This window comes from Sitophilus oryzae, unplaced genomic scaffold (genome assembly GCF_002938485.1).
Source record: "Sitophilus oryzae breed Bouriz unplaced genomic scaffold, Soryzae_2.0 scaffold_1499_pilon_pilon, whole genome shotgun sequence".
NCBI lineage: Eukaryota > Metazoa > Arthropoda > Insecta > Coleoptera > Curculionidae > Sitophilus > Sitophilus oryzae.
In genome coordinates this window covers 3,221,489-3,240,218 of record NW_022146168.1, presented here as the reverse complement: position 1 = coordinate 3,240,218, position 18,730 = coordinate 3,221,489, and the positions used below count along the sequence as shown (strand labels likewise).

Genomic DNA, 18,730 nt, shown 5'->3' with positions numbered 1-18,730 from the left:
TCCCGAAACATGTCGCCCTCCTTGCTTTTGTTAAGCATTAAAATTTAAATTAAACAACTTAAAGATTGTGAGTTATTGTTTTTTTACCCGCCTTCAAAGGTTTTGCTTTGATAATATGTACTCACACTGGGTTAGAGAACGTTTAGAGTCTTAATTTTCAATTTAAACCGTGCCGGAATTATTATACTTATCCCATTTAAATAACATGGGATTTTCTGACCTTTTGCATTTATTTTTTTATCTCCAAAGCAAATGAACCTACAGCTTCGACAAAGACATATTCTAATTATTTTACGCTCTACAAAAAAGGTCTCTTTGGGTTTTTCCATAAAAATATTCCTTGAAATGTTATTCGCGGTTAAAGTTATGCACATAGTTTATAATCAAATTTTTCTATCATTCACTGCCAATTTTAATTGCGCTTTTTGATTTTGACTAAAAAAGGATCTAGAGCCATACTTTTTTCAATAAAACAATATTTCTTTACCAAAATCTTTGAATAAGAAGACTAAGGAAGGAGCATATCAAAAATCTTAGGTACACCGCGATGGGCCTCAAATATGGCCGACTTAAATTCCGGTTTATCAGTGTCGTTCTAATTTTATTTAAAAAATGTAAAACTATGATGTAGGGTAGACGTGGGGTAGACTTAATAATTTGTTGTTTTATTTTACGTTGTGAATAAATGTTGGTAGTTATTAAAATTGTTATAAAATATATAATTCTAATAAAAATAGATAAGTTATAATAAGTATTTATTAACACAAACATCCGATACGCTACTGAAGCAGGTAAGTCAAATTAACGTATCTAAATTCTTTGACATCTAATCTTTGACAAGTAATAAATAAAAGCTAAAAATGCAAGAAAAATATATAATTTAGTTAATTTAAGTGAATTTCATAAATGATCGGTTTACTACACGTATGTATATTATATAGTCACTTACTAGCGAAAAGTTATTCCATTATTTCACTCAATTTTTGCCGAGATCTACCGCACGCTACACAACCAACTATTTTAGAGTCTTTTTCGATAAATCGCGATAGTGTCACTGTTAATTTAAGTTCTGCCACAATTTCCATCTAGATTTACTACCTTTATACAACTATCAGTAGTAGAATAAATAATAAATAACATAAAATAAGCTCCGTAAAGACTGACAAATCCACAAAATTTCAAATATGTCAAATGAATCGTCAAACAGAACTGTCAAGGATCCCCACCCTAGAGAGCTTTTATGGTGGCTTTTCCGCCCACCATGCATGAATACATGGATAGCATTATGCTCCTTCCTTAGTCTTCTTATTCAAAGACCAAAATTAATATGGAAAACTAATATTGTGCCATCTATGATCAATCGATCAAAACTATAATTTAACGTTATTGTTTCATTGCCTTTCAGTGTTCGTAAATGTGTGTCAAGTGTCAATTCAAAAAAGAATGAATAAATTTCGAGTCGTTTTTATCTTAAATATTACTTGTAACGAATTAATTAAATTAATTTCATTAATTACTAATTTAATTTAATTAATTAATAATTTAATTAATTAATTCGATACAAGTAATATTTAAGATAAAAACCACTCGAAATTTGTTCATTCGTTTTTGAATTGACACTTGACACACATTTACAAACACTGAAAGGCAATGAAACAATAACCTTAAATTATAGTTTTGATCAACTGATCATAGATGGCGCAATATTAGTTTTCCATATTAAAGTTAGTAAAGAAATATTGCTTTATTGAAAAAAGTATGGCTCTAGATCCTTTTTTAGTCAAAATTAAAAGGCGCAATGAAAATTTGCAGTGAATGATTTACAAATTTACAGCAGAAATTTGATTATAATCTATGTGCATAAGTTTGACCGCGAATAACTTTTAAAGGAATGTTTTTATGGAAAAAACTAAAGAGACCTTTTTTGTAGAGCGTAAAATTTTGTATTAGAATATGTTGTTTGTCAAAGCTGTAGGTTCATTTGCTTTGGAGATAAAAAAAATGCAAAAGGTCAGAAAATCTCATGTTATTTAATTGGAAAAAGTATCATGATTCCGGCATGGTTTAAATTAAAAATTAAGAGCTTGTTTATGTTGGATAATTTATTTTAGACCAAAAACTAAAACTTCAGAGGGCGGCAGCGAAAAAAAAATCAACTTGGGAAATAACGGACACCCTAATGCATATGTAAACGTTTACGTATTATTAGTCAGTGCTTTTGTTCTCTATTGTAGCATATTGCTACAGGATGTTCTAAAAAGTTCGAAACGAATGGCATTCTTTTGTAATCGAATTGTTGCAAAAAAATATGCAGATTTTTTTCAACGCTCCATTTGTTGCAATTTTTTTGGCACACTCTGTATAAGAAAAACTAAAATAACAGTTGGCAAGTGAATCAAATAAAAATAATAATTACTTACAATACAAACTTTCCTCAGTGTTTTGGCTCGTTCTCATGTGTACATTACAGTTAAACGGCACAAATAACTTCTCTTCAAATATTACAGGTATGGAAAAATTGCCTCTTGAAGGAGTCCCAATGATATAGTCATTAAAAATTAAAATAAATAACAATGTTGACGCATCCTGTCTTACTCTATCATCGGTAAAAAATAAAAAGACACCTATAAATTAAGAAAGAAAAATAAATGTGACATAAATTATTCTATCTTCAAATCAGTTTACCTCTTAAGGTATAAAACAATACATTTATGTTGGTACTAAGAATATATCTCACGTTAGAATTAAATAAAGCAATGCTTTTAAGAATAGATATCACAGGTATAATAGAATCAGGATAGTCTTTAAAATCCTTTTCCTTTAAGCAGTTTTCCATTATCTCTATAATTAAATCAGTTCCATTAAATTCCAGAAATATGTCATGCAGTAAGTGATCTTCTACCATGACACTAACTTGATTTAAGGCTGATCTCCTTATAACAGGTTCTACATTTGGAGATTTAAGGAGGTCTAACACTTGACTTAAACTGCTAGGCTAAAAAAAGAGTGTTAGAGTTAAATAATAATAATTATTTTGACAAACAGATTTGAAATAATGGGGCATCGGTATTCGGTCATAATCATATCATAATATATGGACGTGCGTTGTTTTATGAAAATAACGGGTGCGTCTCAAAAGTGGCTCACCCCTATAACTTTTTTATTTTTTCGGATAAAACAACGAGATTTAGTATGTTAGTATATGATATAAATTAGGATTGATTGACATATTCAATAATTGTTTTCGGTCACTTTCGGTTTCACCGGAACTGACTACAACTTTTGGTTTTTAAATGGCATCATCCATATTTTTTTACTTTATTCGATAGAAAATGACACTCTGAATAGAATGACATATCATATGTCAACTATTGACATTTTCGCATATGGTTTATTTGAAATTGTAACATGCGGTTCATAACGAGAATTTGACTTGAAATACAAAGAGCGTGGTATCAAATTATTCGTAAAAAAATGCTTTTTCCAAATATGCTAATGAACCACCCTCGTTCCATTCTAATGGATTCAAACTAATCACTTCAAAAATCGCTCTATTAAAAATATTTAAATGCTACAACAGCAAGTGTAACATTTTATTTGATGGAGAGATGTAGGGTATATTTGTTATAGGAATAATTTTTTATACCTTTATAGGAAAGTTCTACAGATATTTTTCGATTTATTATAAGTTATTAAACAAGTTAATTTAAATCTCTGCACCCTATTGGGAAGTTGAAAAGCTGAAAGAAGAAATGCTATGTTTCACCTCTCCTTAAAGTTCTAACAATTTCTCACATTTATAAAGGTGTAAATCGATATTTTTATTTGAATAAAGCAAAATTGATGTGAAAATATAAAAAATCTACTTTACGTATTCTTTCCATGAATTTTTAAGGATAATAATGCGCTTCTAGAGAAAATATTAGTTTTTGCCATTGAAACAAAAAATACAAAGATTAATTTTTGAAAAATGCTATTGGGTTAGAACCTAACAAGAAACCAGCCTCTCAGTGCTTTTCTACTAGAAAGATAATTTTTAAACCAACACAGAACGCTTAGCTAAGAAAGAGTGACAAAACGGTTAGCGTTCAGAAGACAGAAAAAAAATGATAGGAGAAAATTATATTTAAAATAGTTAAATCTAACCAAACACACACTGAAGAACTGGTTTCGGATTTTAATCCAGTGGTATTGTACAAAAAAAATCTTTTTCAGTTTTCAGTTTCCTGGGAAATACTCAGCATTTTTTTCAGATTTAACATTTATATGTAGTATTTGTTCTCTATTATACATTTCTTAAGACAGTTAATTGAGCAACTAAAAGTTAATTGAATATAATTATGATAACGTAGCACCAGCAAAAAATACTTACACAAGCAAAACAAAAATATAGAAAAATATACCTGATAGAAGTGTTCAGACTTTCTAATTTTATTAATATCTAATATTTTCTTAATTTGGCACACATTAGCAAATCCTTTGTCATAAATTGTGTTAAACTTTGGAAGAAGTTCTCTAGAATTTTCTTGGCAAGCTATTAACCAACATAATCTTGAAAATGCTTCATTTCTAAAAAAAATATTAAATTATATTATATTTCACTTAAAAATTTATAGTGTAAAACCATAGATTTAGGAAGAACAGATATCACATTGCGCATTTTAACCCGATCAAACAATCGGAGGTTGACTACGTACTCTAAAAACCAACTGAGATAGAGAAGGCGACATTGCCACATCTCAAATTTGCGCCTATCTACTTAGTTTGATTTGCAGAAAAGGTGACTTTAAAACCTGCACCGGATATCAATAAATCTCAATTTCTTAATTAAATTAATAGTTTATTTTTAAAGAAGCATGTGTAATAATATGTTATTAACCAGAGGATATATGCATTACTATTAAAGGACATGTTTACTGTTTAATGTGCTGAAACGTCTAGAACTATTGGCAACGTCGCTGCTAGTCTTCCAGAATGAAAATGAGTCGTCCGTCCCACCACCCCTCGCGACGGCCCATGGTCCGTTATAGCATACTACGTTTAGCTTACGGTGTGTTTGAAGTCGGAATCAAGTCCGAAGTGAACTTTTCAGTGTTTTTCAGTAGTATTTGTTTTTGTTTAACGTACTTTTAAATCTGCGAATTTTCAATATGGTACGACAGTGTCAAGTGTGTGGAAAAATAAGCTCAAATTACCCGAATTTGTCTTTTCACAGGTAGGTACAAATTTCCGCCGTAATTGTACATAGGCGTCTTACAAGGGAGCCCCTTAAATTAAAATAATTTCTAATTATATTTGTTGAATTTTGATCTATTAAAACAAGAACGTAGTAGCCGGTAATTGAATTATAATTCGTCTCAATTACTACCTAACTGTTGTAGATCATAACAAATTTGAATATAAACGTTGCATATGAAACTTTATTATAAGCCAGAAACTGACATTTTTTTCTTAAAATTGCGTCATATTTTGGTCATTATATACGATATTCTAAAGGAATTTTGCTCAACAAATAAACAAAGGTGTTTACCCGACATTTTTTACATTTTACTGCTTTATTATATCTGCCCCTTCGGCCTTGTTTAGACAATTTTTTACCACCGTACAAATACCTCTTCCTAGAGTTATTTGTACGATGTGTTTACCTTTTTTTTTAGAATAGGACGAACTGTAAATAATTTTTAGGCTACTAGTTTTATACATACCTATATACAGAGTGACCCAGGCCTCCAAAAAAGCTTTTTACCTATTAGGTTTTTGGTTTGTGATTTTTATTTCAATTTTTTACATAATATGGGGGCCATTGTAACGCACATTTTCAAAATATTTTTGTCAACATACAGGGTGATTCAAACCGCAATACATATGCTTAATACAGTCCATGAAGATTGAGACATTTAACTAAAATTTGATTGTCTGATGAAGCTACTTTTAAAAGTAATGGGTTTGTAAATAAACGTAATATTCATTATTATGCGACAGAAATCCCATACTGTAGCACACAGATTTGATACTTTTAATGATAAATGCCTTCTATTGAGAACTAAAAGGTAATTGCCTCGTATCAGAGCTATCATAATACAAGAAGAAGACCGAAAGTCAAATCTTGTATTATATTTTCAAAAAAACACAATTTTCTCATTAGAATTAAAAATTTATTTTAGGTATAGGAAGTTATTAATAATACAAGATTAAAGAAATATTACACAGTACTTCACAGGAAGCTATCGATTGCGAACTAACTAAATCGTTACTAATTAATTTTGAAAAGTTCTTTTTAAGATCAAAAAAGGTAAAACTAAAACCTAAACTATCATTTGAGATTAAATGGGAAGTTCTAAATAATGTTGCCTATTCTAAAGAAGAAAAATTTATTTATAACTTTTATAACATCTCTAATTAAATTTGGACGAAAAGAATATTTCTGTTTGCTGTAGGTAATTTTCTCAGGGAAAATACGTAAATAAAAATGACTTTTTAAGTCAAAAAAAGTTATTTCAAAAAAGGACTGTCCTTTTCAAAAAAGGACAGGTGGCAACCCTAGGTATTTCTGGAATGGAAATTTAATGGCAAATCTACAACTTTCGTTTGAAAATATGTTCCGGCCACCTATGTTTACAAAAATGTCTAAAATGTGCTTTAGCATTGCCTGCATATTCTGAAAAAAAATTGAAAGAAAAGTCACCAACCACAAAGCTATTATAGAACTGTTTCAGAAACTTGAGTCCCCCGTAAATATTCAAAAGTAACTGAAAGTTTATATAGAAGTAACTGAAAGTTTAAATTGAAAATCGACGTTGGAGCGATTTTCGAGAACTACCTACTAACGTTTCAACATAAGTATATATGGGATATTAATTATATTATTATATTAGACCTTATAACAAAACTCATCTGACGAAAAAGTATTAATGTAGTATATTAATATGGAGTAAAAATTTTACTAATTACTTTACTTTTACTTTACTAATTAAATTCCTTCCAAAAAACGATACGCCACTGGCCATTGGAACAATCCAAATGCGCCTAGTTGCCGGGGTCGGAAATTTTACACTTCTCTGTCTCTTCTGTCCTTGTCTGACACATTGGAATGTTTGATACACTTCCAAGGAGTATTTATGAATGAGATGTTCGGTCTATTTTTATAATGTCTTTGTGTAAAACAGACAAATAAATAAAAATATTTTGTCGCTGTACAGTTTTCTACACTTTACATTGTCTCAAAGTAAACATTCGACAATTTTCAAATACAATTTTCATCATCCCATTCATTTTATCTATAAATCTATATTATATACCTTAGATAAGCGTCCTTAGCATATAGTAGTTGAACATTACTTCTAAGCATAACAATATTAGGGAACGACATGTTTTTGGCTGTATCTGGATCTACTAAATTAAGTATGACTTGGCCAAACGTGGATTGAGTTTCTGCATAACACAGAATTAGCGGTAAAGATGGAATTAGTGCTTCCAAACATTTATACCAAACATTTTCAGACACAATGATCTTGCATTTAAGAATGTAGAGCAATATATCCTTTGCATATTCACTTATCTAGCAAAATAAATAACAGTATATAAGAAAAACTGACAGTTAACAAATTTATAAACTAAAAGTCATCAATATCTATAATCTACACTGCAATACATAAGATCATTAGAAAAGTTCCAAAATGCAATATTTTAAATTTTGTCCTTTATCTTATGAAAACAAAGCATGGTATAACATTTTGAGCAATGGGCTCTTTCACTATATTTTGGAATTCGCATAATTGAATAAAGCAATTTATTCTAGAATTTTCTGCTATCTCACTTTCGAAAAACTTGAAGTCATTCTTAAGATAATAAATAAAAACAAAAAGGCCCAGAATAAAAACCCGCCCTTTATTTTTAATACGTCACACCTGGCATGTTGAAAAGCGGCAACACCGCCGGGCCACCATGCTGACCCATTTAAAATTTAACAATTTCGGCGTCAACCTTAGGAAGGTTATCAGATGACGCCTTTTCGAATCCAGGTTCTGGTACGACCATGATGGAACAAATTATCAAAAAATAACAATTTAAAACTTAAAATTTTATTACAAGCTTTCACAAACGGAGTATACAAAAAATTTAACCTCAAAATTATTATTCATCATGCACGTCAAATCAAATCGCAATGTTGCCAGTTATTGGCTGTCGCACAAGCACGGTTCTGCAATGTGATTGGGCGTATTTTTCATACATCATCAATTGGCACTTTAAAATTATTCCAAATTAAAGCAATTTTGAGGGCCTATAAAAAAATATTCAATGTCATGGAACTATTTTTTTTTGGATAAATATACTGAAAATAGTCTTCTATTTCAGATTTTGTCCTTGAATTAGGTATTTTATTTTTTGTGAAAGAGCCCATTATCAATACGATTTGAATAATTAAAATGTGGGTGTAACCACAATTTGGCAATACTGCAGTTAAGACATTGGTCACGCAAGCGCGACTATGTTTTAGTATTAATAAAAATATTTCAACTTTACATTGTCATTGTTCAATCCAAAAACAGCCATTTCAGTTAGTATCTTTGAACTAAAAAGAAAATAAGCTTGTGCGCCAACTTCTACTGTTGATATAAGATTTATTTTAGTTCCAATATTATCAATAATCTTCTGACAACATAATTTGTACACTAGTTTCTGAACAATGAAGTCACAGTGAGCTAATAATTTTGCTATTACATCTAAAATATACTATTATGACATTTATATAATAAAAAATAAAATATTAATTACCTTGTGCTAACTTCACTAGTTCATAGTTATTGCTATATGCATACAGTTTTTCAGAACAAAAATCAATAAACCTTTTTAAATACTTCTCGCTTTTATGAAACTGTATACTTGGTAATGCTTCTTCAGCTAAGCTGATACATTCGGATAGTGGCAAGTTATCTGCATTATTTAAGAATTTAACTGTAGCAGCCAATCCATTGCATATTACAGTTACTTTTTTGTATTTTTCCAAATCTCCTTGGTTTTCTGTCGTGCTGAAACTCTAAATAAGTATTAGGCGAATATTTCTGAAAATTATGTTATATGTTACCTCTACAAATTCAAGCAGACACTTGTGAACTTTAGGAAACAATCTCCCTAAGCTCACGTCTAAGAGACTGTTTGTAATAGATGTTTTAAAATTTTTGGGCAAAGTTATTTTACTTTTTGATAGAGGTACAAATGTCTTTAACCACTTTGCACATATGCATAGCAAATATAGGTATATGACTTTGTAACTAAAATTGGCTTCTAAAGATATTGATTCGACTCTAGAACAAAACAAAACTTTAATGTTACATAGAAAAATTTATCTAATAACAAACCGAGTAACAAACCATCATTACCACCCTCTATTAGTTATTGCCACCTGTGTTGCCACTAACTGTATACCGTGCTGGCAAGTCGTAATTTTGGGTTGGTATTTACACGTGTGTTAATGAATCAAATTTATATGGGAAATGTCATTGATCGCCATTTCCCAGCCAACTGGACACCGTTTTTTTAACAGTACATTTTAATGTATATTTAAGCCTAATCATTATTAAATAAATGTTTTTTAATGCAAATATTTGTTCTTTTACTGATTATTCTCAATAGAAATTAATTTAAGCTACAAACTTATTCCTAAGTTAACGTTAATCCTAAGTTTTGTCTTTTAATTTAAAGATTTATTGTCTTTTATTTTTAAAGATTTCACCTTAACTCGGAGTGAGAGAAATGCGACGGTGTGCTGTTGCAGCGTTACCCGATGACATCGAAATAAATTAGACCGGCGACTTACATTTTGGCGAAATCCATCATTGCCTTAGAAAATTGCATGTATACCAAATTTCTACTTCGGCCGCATTTAAAAGGAAATCTTACCTACGTATACGTACGGGGATAGCTAACCCACATTATAAACCAGGAATTCCATAATTCCAAATACAGATTACGTTGTAGAATACTTTAAACCGATAATAATTAAGGGTAGTAAACTTTGTAGTAAAGGTAATAAGTAAAGGTTTAAATCTTCTGTAATTATAATTTTTAGTTTTTAAGAAATTTAACATAAAACAATCGACAACGTCGCAACGCCAGCTGATGCCGAAAACGTACGCATTTTACTCTCTTCACTCCTAAATTTAGGCAGCCAACAAAACATCCAGTACGAATTCGTTCATAAATTGCTCTACAGCGTTGCCAATGTGTTGTGGTTTTTCGAAATGTTTTACGAGGTGATTTCCAGATATTTTAGTGTTTTGTGGTATTGCTTTTAGTGATTTTATTGAGAAACAATAAGACAATGGTGCGAACTTGCTTAAGTTGTAAAAATAGAGACGGTTTAAACCTAGAAGTTTCATTTCGAAGGTGAGTAAGGCTATGTTACATCAGTGCGGTACCGAAAGGTAAAATAGAGAAAAATCTTTGGAAATATGTATTAGTAAATCACACAGTTTTGGAATGTACCGTTATAAGTAATGAATTACATTAAGTTAGTTGCGTCACGTTTGGTTTTATTGAATATTTTGCTCATAATATTTAATTATTATAGTAATTTCGTAGTCGTAGTCATTTTCAAAATTTGAAGAGCCATCGAGCACAACAATATATCATATCCAAAAATCATATCGTATGATCGAATAAAAACGGTGTCAACGATGGCTATGAAATGAAGATCCCTGTCATTTTATATGTAAAATTATATGGGAAATGTCATCGATCGTCATTTCCAAGCCAACTGGACGCCGTTTATTTTTCGCGGTATTTACGCGGATATAATATTAAATTATATATTACAAAGTAACTACGCCACTGGCACACATTCTCAAGATCTCTGAACAGCGTTGCCATTCACTCGGGAATCCTTCATGACTGCGATCAGCCCGTCTTGTTCCCACTCGCATAAAACAAGAAACGAATGTCTGATTCTGATTTTTTCCTTTTTATGAATGAAATGCCGGGTCTACTTTATTTAGAGGCCATTGGCGTTACCACATTTCCCCGGTACGCCTTTCTCTATGAAGTAAAGTAAAATCACGATCGCAAACCACTTATTTTTAAAAGACTTTTATTTTCGAAAAGATAACTAGATAAAATCATTAGATATGTTTCTGAGCATCTGAAATGGAATTATGAGGATATAGTTAGGGTGTCCATTTTTTTATAACGAGAAAACGTCAATAATCGCGTTAATTTAATAACTCAACTTTTTAACACGCGATAACCCAAGAACTACTTTAGATATTGACACTTTTTTATTATGAAGCTTGGATCTTTTAAAAAATGTTTAAATAAGAAAAAATCCATAGGCTTGTTTTCTTTTTTTAATTAGGGTTCCGTACCCAAAGGATAAAAACGGGAACCCTATTACTAAGACTTCGCTGTCCGTCTGTCAGAAAGGTCTATCTTATGAACCGTTATAGCTAGACAGTTGAAATTTTGACAGATAATGTATCTATGTTGTCGCTATAAGAACAAATAGTAAAACAGAATTAAATAATTGTTTATAAATAAAAAAGTGCTTTCACTAAACAATATCTTTTAAAGTAAGAATTTTACATAGAATCTTTCAAGTTATCGGTGGCCGCGTGGTTTAAAGCGTTAGGACTTTACGCTGCTATGACGTTGGAGCCGTAGTAAGGCAGGTTCGAATCCTAGTCAAGGCGACTTTTTTTAATCGTTTTTTTTTAATTTTTACATATTTATTATTGAATAAAGGTACATTCAGGCTGAGAGCGTCGAGCGTCGCGTCGCGTTTGCGTCGCGTCCGCCCCACTGAACTCGAACCCCGACGCTCAACGGACGCTAGCGCAACGCCAAACGCGACGCTGTCTACCTGAAAGGTCTAATTTAAGTTAAGTGAATTGATTCCATTTCGACACGCGGACGCGACGCAAACGCGACAGGACGCTCGACGCTCTCAGCCTGAACGTACCTTAATACAATTTTTAGTAATGTGTTTCTTCATTTTTTTAAATTACTTATTATTATAGCATTCAAAATTTCAGCTAAATAGGAAAAAAAGTTTATAATAATATAGTGTCTAATGTTGTAGAGATAATGAATGGTACTGAACCCTTCGTGCGCGAGTCCGACTCGCACTTGACCAATTTTTCAAATTTTAAAAAACTCATCCATTTACTTTTAGTGCATTGCAATTTTCAGCAATGAGGTCCTTGCACGTGTCGGGTATAATTTAAATATTTATGATTTCTAATACATTGTGCGCGTTCAGAAAACAACAGCGGCTGACCGACCGCTGAGTAGTTTGCTCAGCGGCTGACTGATTTTGTGTGTAAAAAGAGACCGTTTAGGGAAATCGCTTACTCAGCCGCTGACCGTCCCTGAACGCACCCATTTTTACCTAAAACATATATATGTAAAATCAGTTTGTACAATTTCCATCTGGAAAGTATTTAAATTAATGATTGAAATTCATGGAAATTCGCTTAGCGCGAAAACGAGGGGTGACGTCAAAAATGTTAAAATTGATAAATACGCGTCATTAAAATCCAGACCACATAAATTGGATGACCAGCAGGGTATAGCTATACAAATGTATGAAGACAAAAAAAAATATATTGTCACAATATTCAAAATCATTTAAAAACTTTAATGGCAATTATAAACCAAAAAATAAATAGTCTGTCCATTGACAGTGATAATTGTGTCTATCATTTTAAATCGCAGGTGAAGCGTATTTTCTGTCATTTTTTGGATGTCATCTGTTAAAGTCTTCTCTGCCCTCAGTGGACAGACTATACCTTAACAACACATTCTTTTTGAATTCTGTCAACTAATTTCCTATATTAGTCTAGGAAGCTTGAATCATCATGTAACTATTTGACATTCTCTATAGTGATTATGACTGGTCACATACCAGGCAAACAAAATATCTCACCTGAAAAATTCTAACACATCACCATAAATTGAGAGTGTGTTGTTTAACTCTTTGATAATTGCTAAGGCCTCTGGGTTTGGTTGGTCAGTCCATAATTTATCACAATACACTGCTTGACATAGTAGGTCTACAAGCTTATTCAATAATGCTAGAGCCGTATTGACACCTGTCTAGAATTTAATAAATATTCACTCACAAAGAATTTTCTCCCAAAATAATACTGACTTGATTTAAATTTAATCTTGGTTCCTTGTAGTTTTCCTTTTTCAATATTAAACATTTCAGTGTAGTGTTTAATGTTTGGAAACAAAAATATGGAATAGAATACTGCTTATTTTGTAAAGCTGCTGTGTATTCAGGTCCTTCAAATATTTCACTACTATCAGTTGATTTATCACTTTTAACTGAACTCCTATTTGACGAATTGCCATTAGTCGAAAGAGTCAAATTCGGGAAAATCTATAATAATATCCATTTTATATTAATTTCTTTAATAAATTACACTATTCCTTACTTCAGTCTTTAAATTTTTAATAGAAACGTCATTGTAATAGTAGATTCTTCTTTGTAGAGAAGTAGTTACATTATATAGGCAAAGAAGAGTAATATTTGTTATTCGAGTAGATCTACATAGCTGAAGAAGTTCATAGAAAATCTAAAATAAAATTTTGTTCACTACCTTAATTCTACGTATTCTGTATATGAACATAATTACAAGTATAATTTCAGGCCTCTGAATAAATATTTCTGCAGGAAAATCATGTAATAAAACATTAATAAAAAATTCACAGGACTGATATATCTTAGTTATTTCGTGTATATTTTTTAAAGAGTTTCCTACAGATTGTAACACATTATTATCTGTTTCAATTAGTGAGTGCCATGTTAAATCCATATAAATTTTTGTATGTTCTGATACTGGAGTATTGTTGGATCCATTTTCAATTCGATAAGTTGAAAACTCTGGTGGAAATCTTAAAATATTATTGTAAATCAAGAAGCTTTTAGTAGAGATACACATAATTACCCAATCTGTTGAGCTACTGAAGAACCCTTTTGAATCAAACCTTCTATAGTTGTTGCCGTCGTTCCAACTATTGAAGTGAAACTTTCTGGTTCACTACGATAACTAAGAGGTATGTCAGTATTAAGTGGTGGTACAATTGGTTTAGACTGTTTTTCATTATTCTTTAAGAGATCTTGAATTTCTTTTAACTTAGGTATATATTGAGGATTGATATACGTTTGAATCTTTTTTAGGTCTTCTTGAATAGACCTCTTTCCGCAGTGAGTAATTAATAATTGGCCTGCGTCAGACTAAAAATGATTTTGAAAGGTTTACATATAGGAAAAACAAATTCTATACAATAACTTACTTGAAAAATGGATTCAATTAAATTTAAAACATGCTCCTCATTACTGCATGGTTCAAAAAGAAACCAATTAAGCAAGTTTGTGAGAAGTTCCCTTGACCTAGCCAAGTCATTATCAAATGTATATCCATTTTCTAGTTTGGATATAATCGAAATGAGTGCTCGGTCTCGTATTTCTTGAATTTTATGACCTAAAATGAAATTATCTAGAAAATAAATCCGCTATATACGATATTTACCAACCTAATTTCTTTATTTGGTTAGCTGTAACACATTTTTCATGCATTACGATGGTCTTCTACGACGAAAGTAAAAGAAAATATTTAAAATATTCACAAAAAACGCTTCTAATAAACTGTTGGTGTTTGTATTTTGTAATTTTTGACACATCTATTTTGAATTTTGTTAAATGTCAAATATGCGTTTTTGTGGTTGCCGCCATTACCATCAAAGAAAAAGATCAAGGGTATTGTGAGTTGCAGCAAGCATGATTTATAAATGATAAAAAAAATAATTCACCATTTTGTCAAGTCATTGAGTTTTCTAATCACAGACTGGCGTTTAATGGTTTTCAAACAATCTGGAAAGTTTCAATATAATCAAATCAAACATATTATACCATATGATCGAATAAAAACGGCGTCAGCGATGGCTATGAAATGAACATCGATGACATTTCCCTTAAGAAATTAACATATAGAATGACAGCGCTTTTCATTTCATAGCCATCATACGGTATTAAATAAATAAACAAATATTAATTAACATAAATTCCTTACACCCTCAGAACGGCACGGTCTAGAATTAAATGAATTTTACAAAACATATATCATGATATTTATATTTTGCAAAATTTTAAATTACAAATATCGACAATTCGGGAAAAAGTTTTTCAATACCATAACAATTAATATTTCTCTAAGAATTGTATTTTCTATATTTCCATCATTTTCTACAATAATATTTATTAATAACATTCTGAGGTCAAATAGTTCTAACAATTTATTCATAAAAAGCCTTATTATTACATAATTCCAGAGCCTATATTTCAGAGGCCTATTTTAAAAACGTATATTGTAAAAACGGTAACAGAGACGGTAACAATCATGGTACAAAGAATTAGAGGTGGGCCAGTCTGCGATTTTTGTGGAGCTGCTACGCTCTGCGACTGCTCCAATAAAAGCACTGTGACAAGTAGCAGCGATTTTTCGGAGCAATTAACCTATAAATTAAAAATGTAGTTTTATAGGTTAATTGCTCCGAAAAATCGCACTCGGTGTTCGGCACCGTTCGTTGCATTTACTAAAAAAGTACAGGACTATAGGTGTGATTATGATAGGCAACATCATCGTCTAGTTTTTATTTATTTATATCATATGATCGAAAAAAACGGCGTCAGCGATAGCTATGAAATGAAGATTGCTGGCATTTTATATGTAAAATTTATGGGGAATGTTATCGATTGTCATTTCCAAGCCAACTGGACGCCGTTTTTTATTTCGATCAGTAGTGGCGATTTTAACGTCTGTGCAATCGGGGTAAGTCACCGACGGGCCCCAAGCCTCCCGGGCCCTTGCGAACAAGATTCGAACTTTTCCGAACTACGGGCCCCTAGAGCTCTTAAAATCGCGGCTGTACGGTACTATACTGATGTCTTAGTTTGATAGATGTTGCTATATTTTTTTAGTCTATTCAGAAGAATTTGAGTGTTTCTAAGTACCAAGCACTTTGCTATAAATATCTTAAAGAGTCTGTTCATTTTCACAGAGTGGTGGCCCATGGTAAAAACTTAATGTTATATTCAATTCAAAGTCGAAACTGTCAAAAAAATCTTTATTAGTGACCGGTTTCGGCTATTTAGCCATCATCAGACCTTAAAAATAGATATAAATAATAAAACTTATATGAATGTATAAGATCAAATAAAAGATTTAGGATATACAACAAAACACAGATACAAAATTAACTAACAAATAAACATACTAACAAGTTAAAAATTACCTTTGTCAAAAACATCTGTTTGTGATTAATATATAATACATAAATATCTTATTTAGATTCATGAAAGAAAAAGCGAACGCTGCTACGTTTCCCGTTCCCAAACTCCCAACAGCTCCAGTACACAGAATATACTCAATATACTATGCTCCAGTCGACTGCGACCTGCGACGACTGTGACTGGAACAGTCTGACCGGGCGACGGGGCTAGGAGCATTTTCAGAATTTACACTATTGCCTGCTATTGCTCCTATTGCTACTCACGAGCGCAGATGTCCTAAACTTGTAAACTGCTCCGAAATGTCACTGCGATTTTCTTGGAACTGGAGCAGTCACATACTGCGACGTTGGTGGAGCTGTGACAAAGTAGCGGACTGCGATTTCACAACCCACCTCTACAAAGAATACAAGGGATGATCTCCAATTTCGTTCAGTTCGCGCATACCACCTGTGACGTCACTAGGAAAATAATGAATAAATAAAAAATAAAGAAAGTTGACAGGAGATCTGCATTTTTGAGGTTATGGTTAAGCATTGTTTATTTTTAAGACTTTTTAGTTCGTTTAATTTAATAATTACTAAAACCAGCAGTTCCAAAAATATATTTAAAAATAATTATCTATTAACATGGATTTGGACGATAATAGGTAAAAATACTAAATTTATTTCTATATTCGGTATAAAATTGTTTATTAGGTTTTTAGTTTGCGATGTTTATGGTAAATAATTTTCATTTTTATTGCTTCTGAATTCACATGAGGACAGAGATGAGGATATCTATGGAAAAGTAACCACAAGAGGAATAGGCTTGTTCCATCATATCCTATTTGTATGTTTTTTAAACATTTTTGGATACTACTTATTATAATAAGTGCACTATTAAAATTTCAAAACGAAATCTTTTACCGTTTTCGAGATATGAGAGCTTAAAGTTTGTAACGGCTTGACGAGGCCACGCCCCCTCGTGACGTAGTTCCACTACACCCGACTTCGGCCGTCAATCAGTTCGTAATGGAAACACTCATTTGAATTAATGTGATTTGTCATTTTATCGTTATTTAGACCAGGGGGGTGACAGTAAACCGGAAAATTGGAAACAGTTCTGGCGCGGTCTTACCCAGGCAGAAAGCATGGCCTTCTAGACTGTCCTAGACAAAAATCTGAATATTTCTATATGATTTCTGCCAATTTCAGTTGCGGAACATTTTTATGCACGTCGGCGTCCTCTTCTTTTGTCTGTGTGTCAGCCATGTGTCAACTCCCGAGGCCTCTGGCAAGGTCGGGCGCCATTTTTTTTTTTGCCGTTTTAGATTTGATTGGAAGTTTGTTTTATGATATTTCGGCTGAAATTTATAAGTACAAAGATGTTTTTTGATATAAAAGTTCCTTGTTAACACTTTAATAAAGTATATATGGTATTAATTACATGAAGAAAATGATGAAATCGACGTTTCTGCGTGTAGTAGGTATGAGCCATATTATATGTAAAAATAGGTAATATATTAACTGTGGGATATTCTTTACCAAGGATTTTTCCGTATCTCTACTTTAAAGACTGATCGGTGATTTTGAGCAATTGAAAGCAAGTTGCACAAGGTAAATTATGATTATTGAACTATTATTAGCTTACATTAATTATCTACAAGATGAACAGAAATGCGTAATTACATGTCACATAGGTACTATTATGTATTTTCATAGCAATAATGCTATGTATGTAGATTATTTTTAAAATACAAATGAGGTATTAGATGTATATGTATCATATTTTTTATTCATTTTATTTTCATTCAAGTCCTGTTTGATTTAATTCACAACAGTCTTATGTACCTATATTTATGTTTTTTTTTACATATTTTTTTTTGATTCCAGGTTTTGCGTGGGTTCCTGTTGTCTTTTTCTTGCTTCCAGTTAGTTTTACGCCCGTGAAGCTGTGAAAACATTTATTTATCTTCAAGTTTCTGTAAGTCAGTGCATTGTTACTTTAAATATTTTGATATTGATACAGTAGTTTATGGGTTTATAGCTCTTTAATTGTGTTGATTTGCATATTTACATTGTTCTAAATTCCAAATAAATATTTTTTGAGTAATTTTGTTGTATTATTTACTACTAGAAAAAAGTAAAAGTATATTAACCCTCATTTAAACCTCCTGAACAGCCCGCCATTAAAACCGGGAAACGGAAATAAATTTCATAAAATTGAAATTGTCATGTCAATGAAGTGTCTATGTCATGTCAAATCATGTCAAATGTCCCAGCCGCCATATCTGAAAATTAGTTACCCAGGCAGCCACGCTGTTTCCATAATTTAACATTGACTTGACACTTCTTCTTGTATTTATTATTTTATGATTTAGACTATTTCGTTGGTTTATTTTCACAAGATGCATTCGGTAGGAGAAGGGTTCAATAAAGCTGATTCGGGCAATCTCCCAGA

General features: G+C 31.6%; 1 protein-coding gene across 1 annotated transcript in view; it reads right to left on the bottom strand.

The window, feature by feature from the left end:
• LOC115877846 (rotatin) overlaps window positions 1-14,672 on the bottom strand; it is a 32,762-nt gene extending 18,090 nt beyond the window's left edge. Inside the window, exons 1-14 of the mRNA XM_030894168.1 lie at window positions 14,536-14,672; window positions 14,296-14,483; window positions 13,947-14,236; window positions 13,635-13,893; window positions 13,434-13,574; window positions 13,145-13,378; window positions 12,920-13,089; window positions 9,086-9,305; window positions 8,776-9,037; window positions 8,524-8,723; window positions 7,299-7,558; window positions 4,404-4,569; window positions 2,686-2,995; window positions 2,421-2,624 (exon numbers count right to left, since the gene is read on the bottom strand). Of these exons, the coding sequence (XP_030750028.1) occupies window positions 2,421-2,624; window positions 2,686-2,995; window positions 4,404-4,569; window positions 7,299-7,558; window positions 8,524-8,723; window positions 8,776-9,037; window positions 9,086-9,305; window positions 12,920-13,089; window positions 13,145-13,378; window positions 13,434-13,574; window positions 13,635-13,893; window positions 13,947-14,236; window positions 14,296-14,483; window positions 14,536-14,578 (2,947 nt within the window). The 5' untranslated portion in view covers window positions 14,579-14,672. The remainder of the gene's footprint in view (window positions 1-2,420; window positions 2,625-2,685; window positions 2,996-4,403; window positions 4,570-7,298; window positions 7,559-8,523; window positions 8,724-8,775; window positions 9,038-9,085; window positions 9,306-12,919; window positions 13,090-13,144; window positions 13,379-13,433; window positions 13,575-13,634; window positions 13,894-13,946; window positions 14,237-14,295; window positions 14,484-14,535) is intronic.
• Window positions 14,673-18,730: the final 4,058 nt, after the last annotated feature.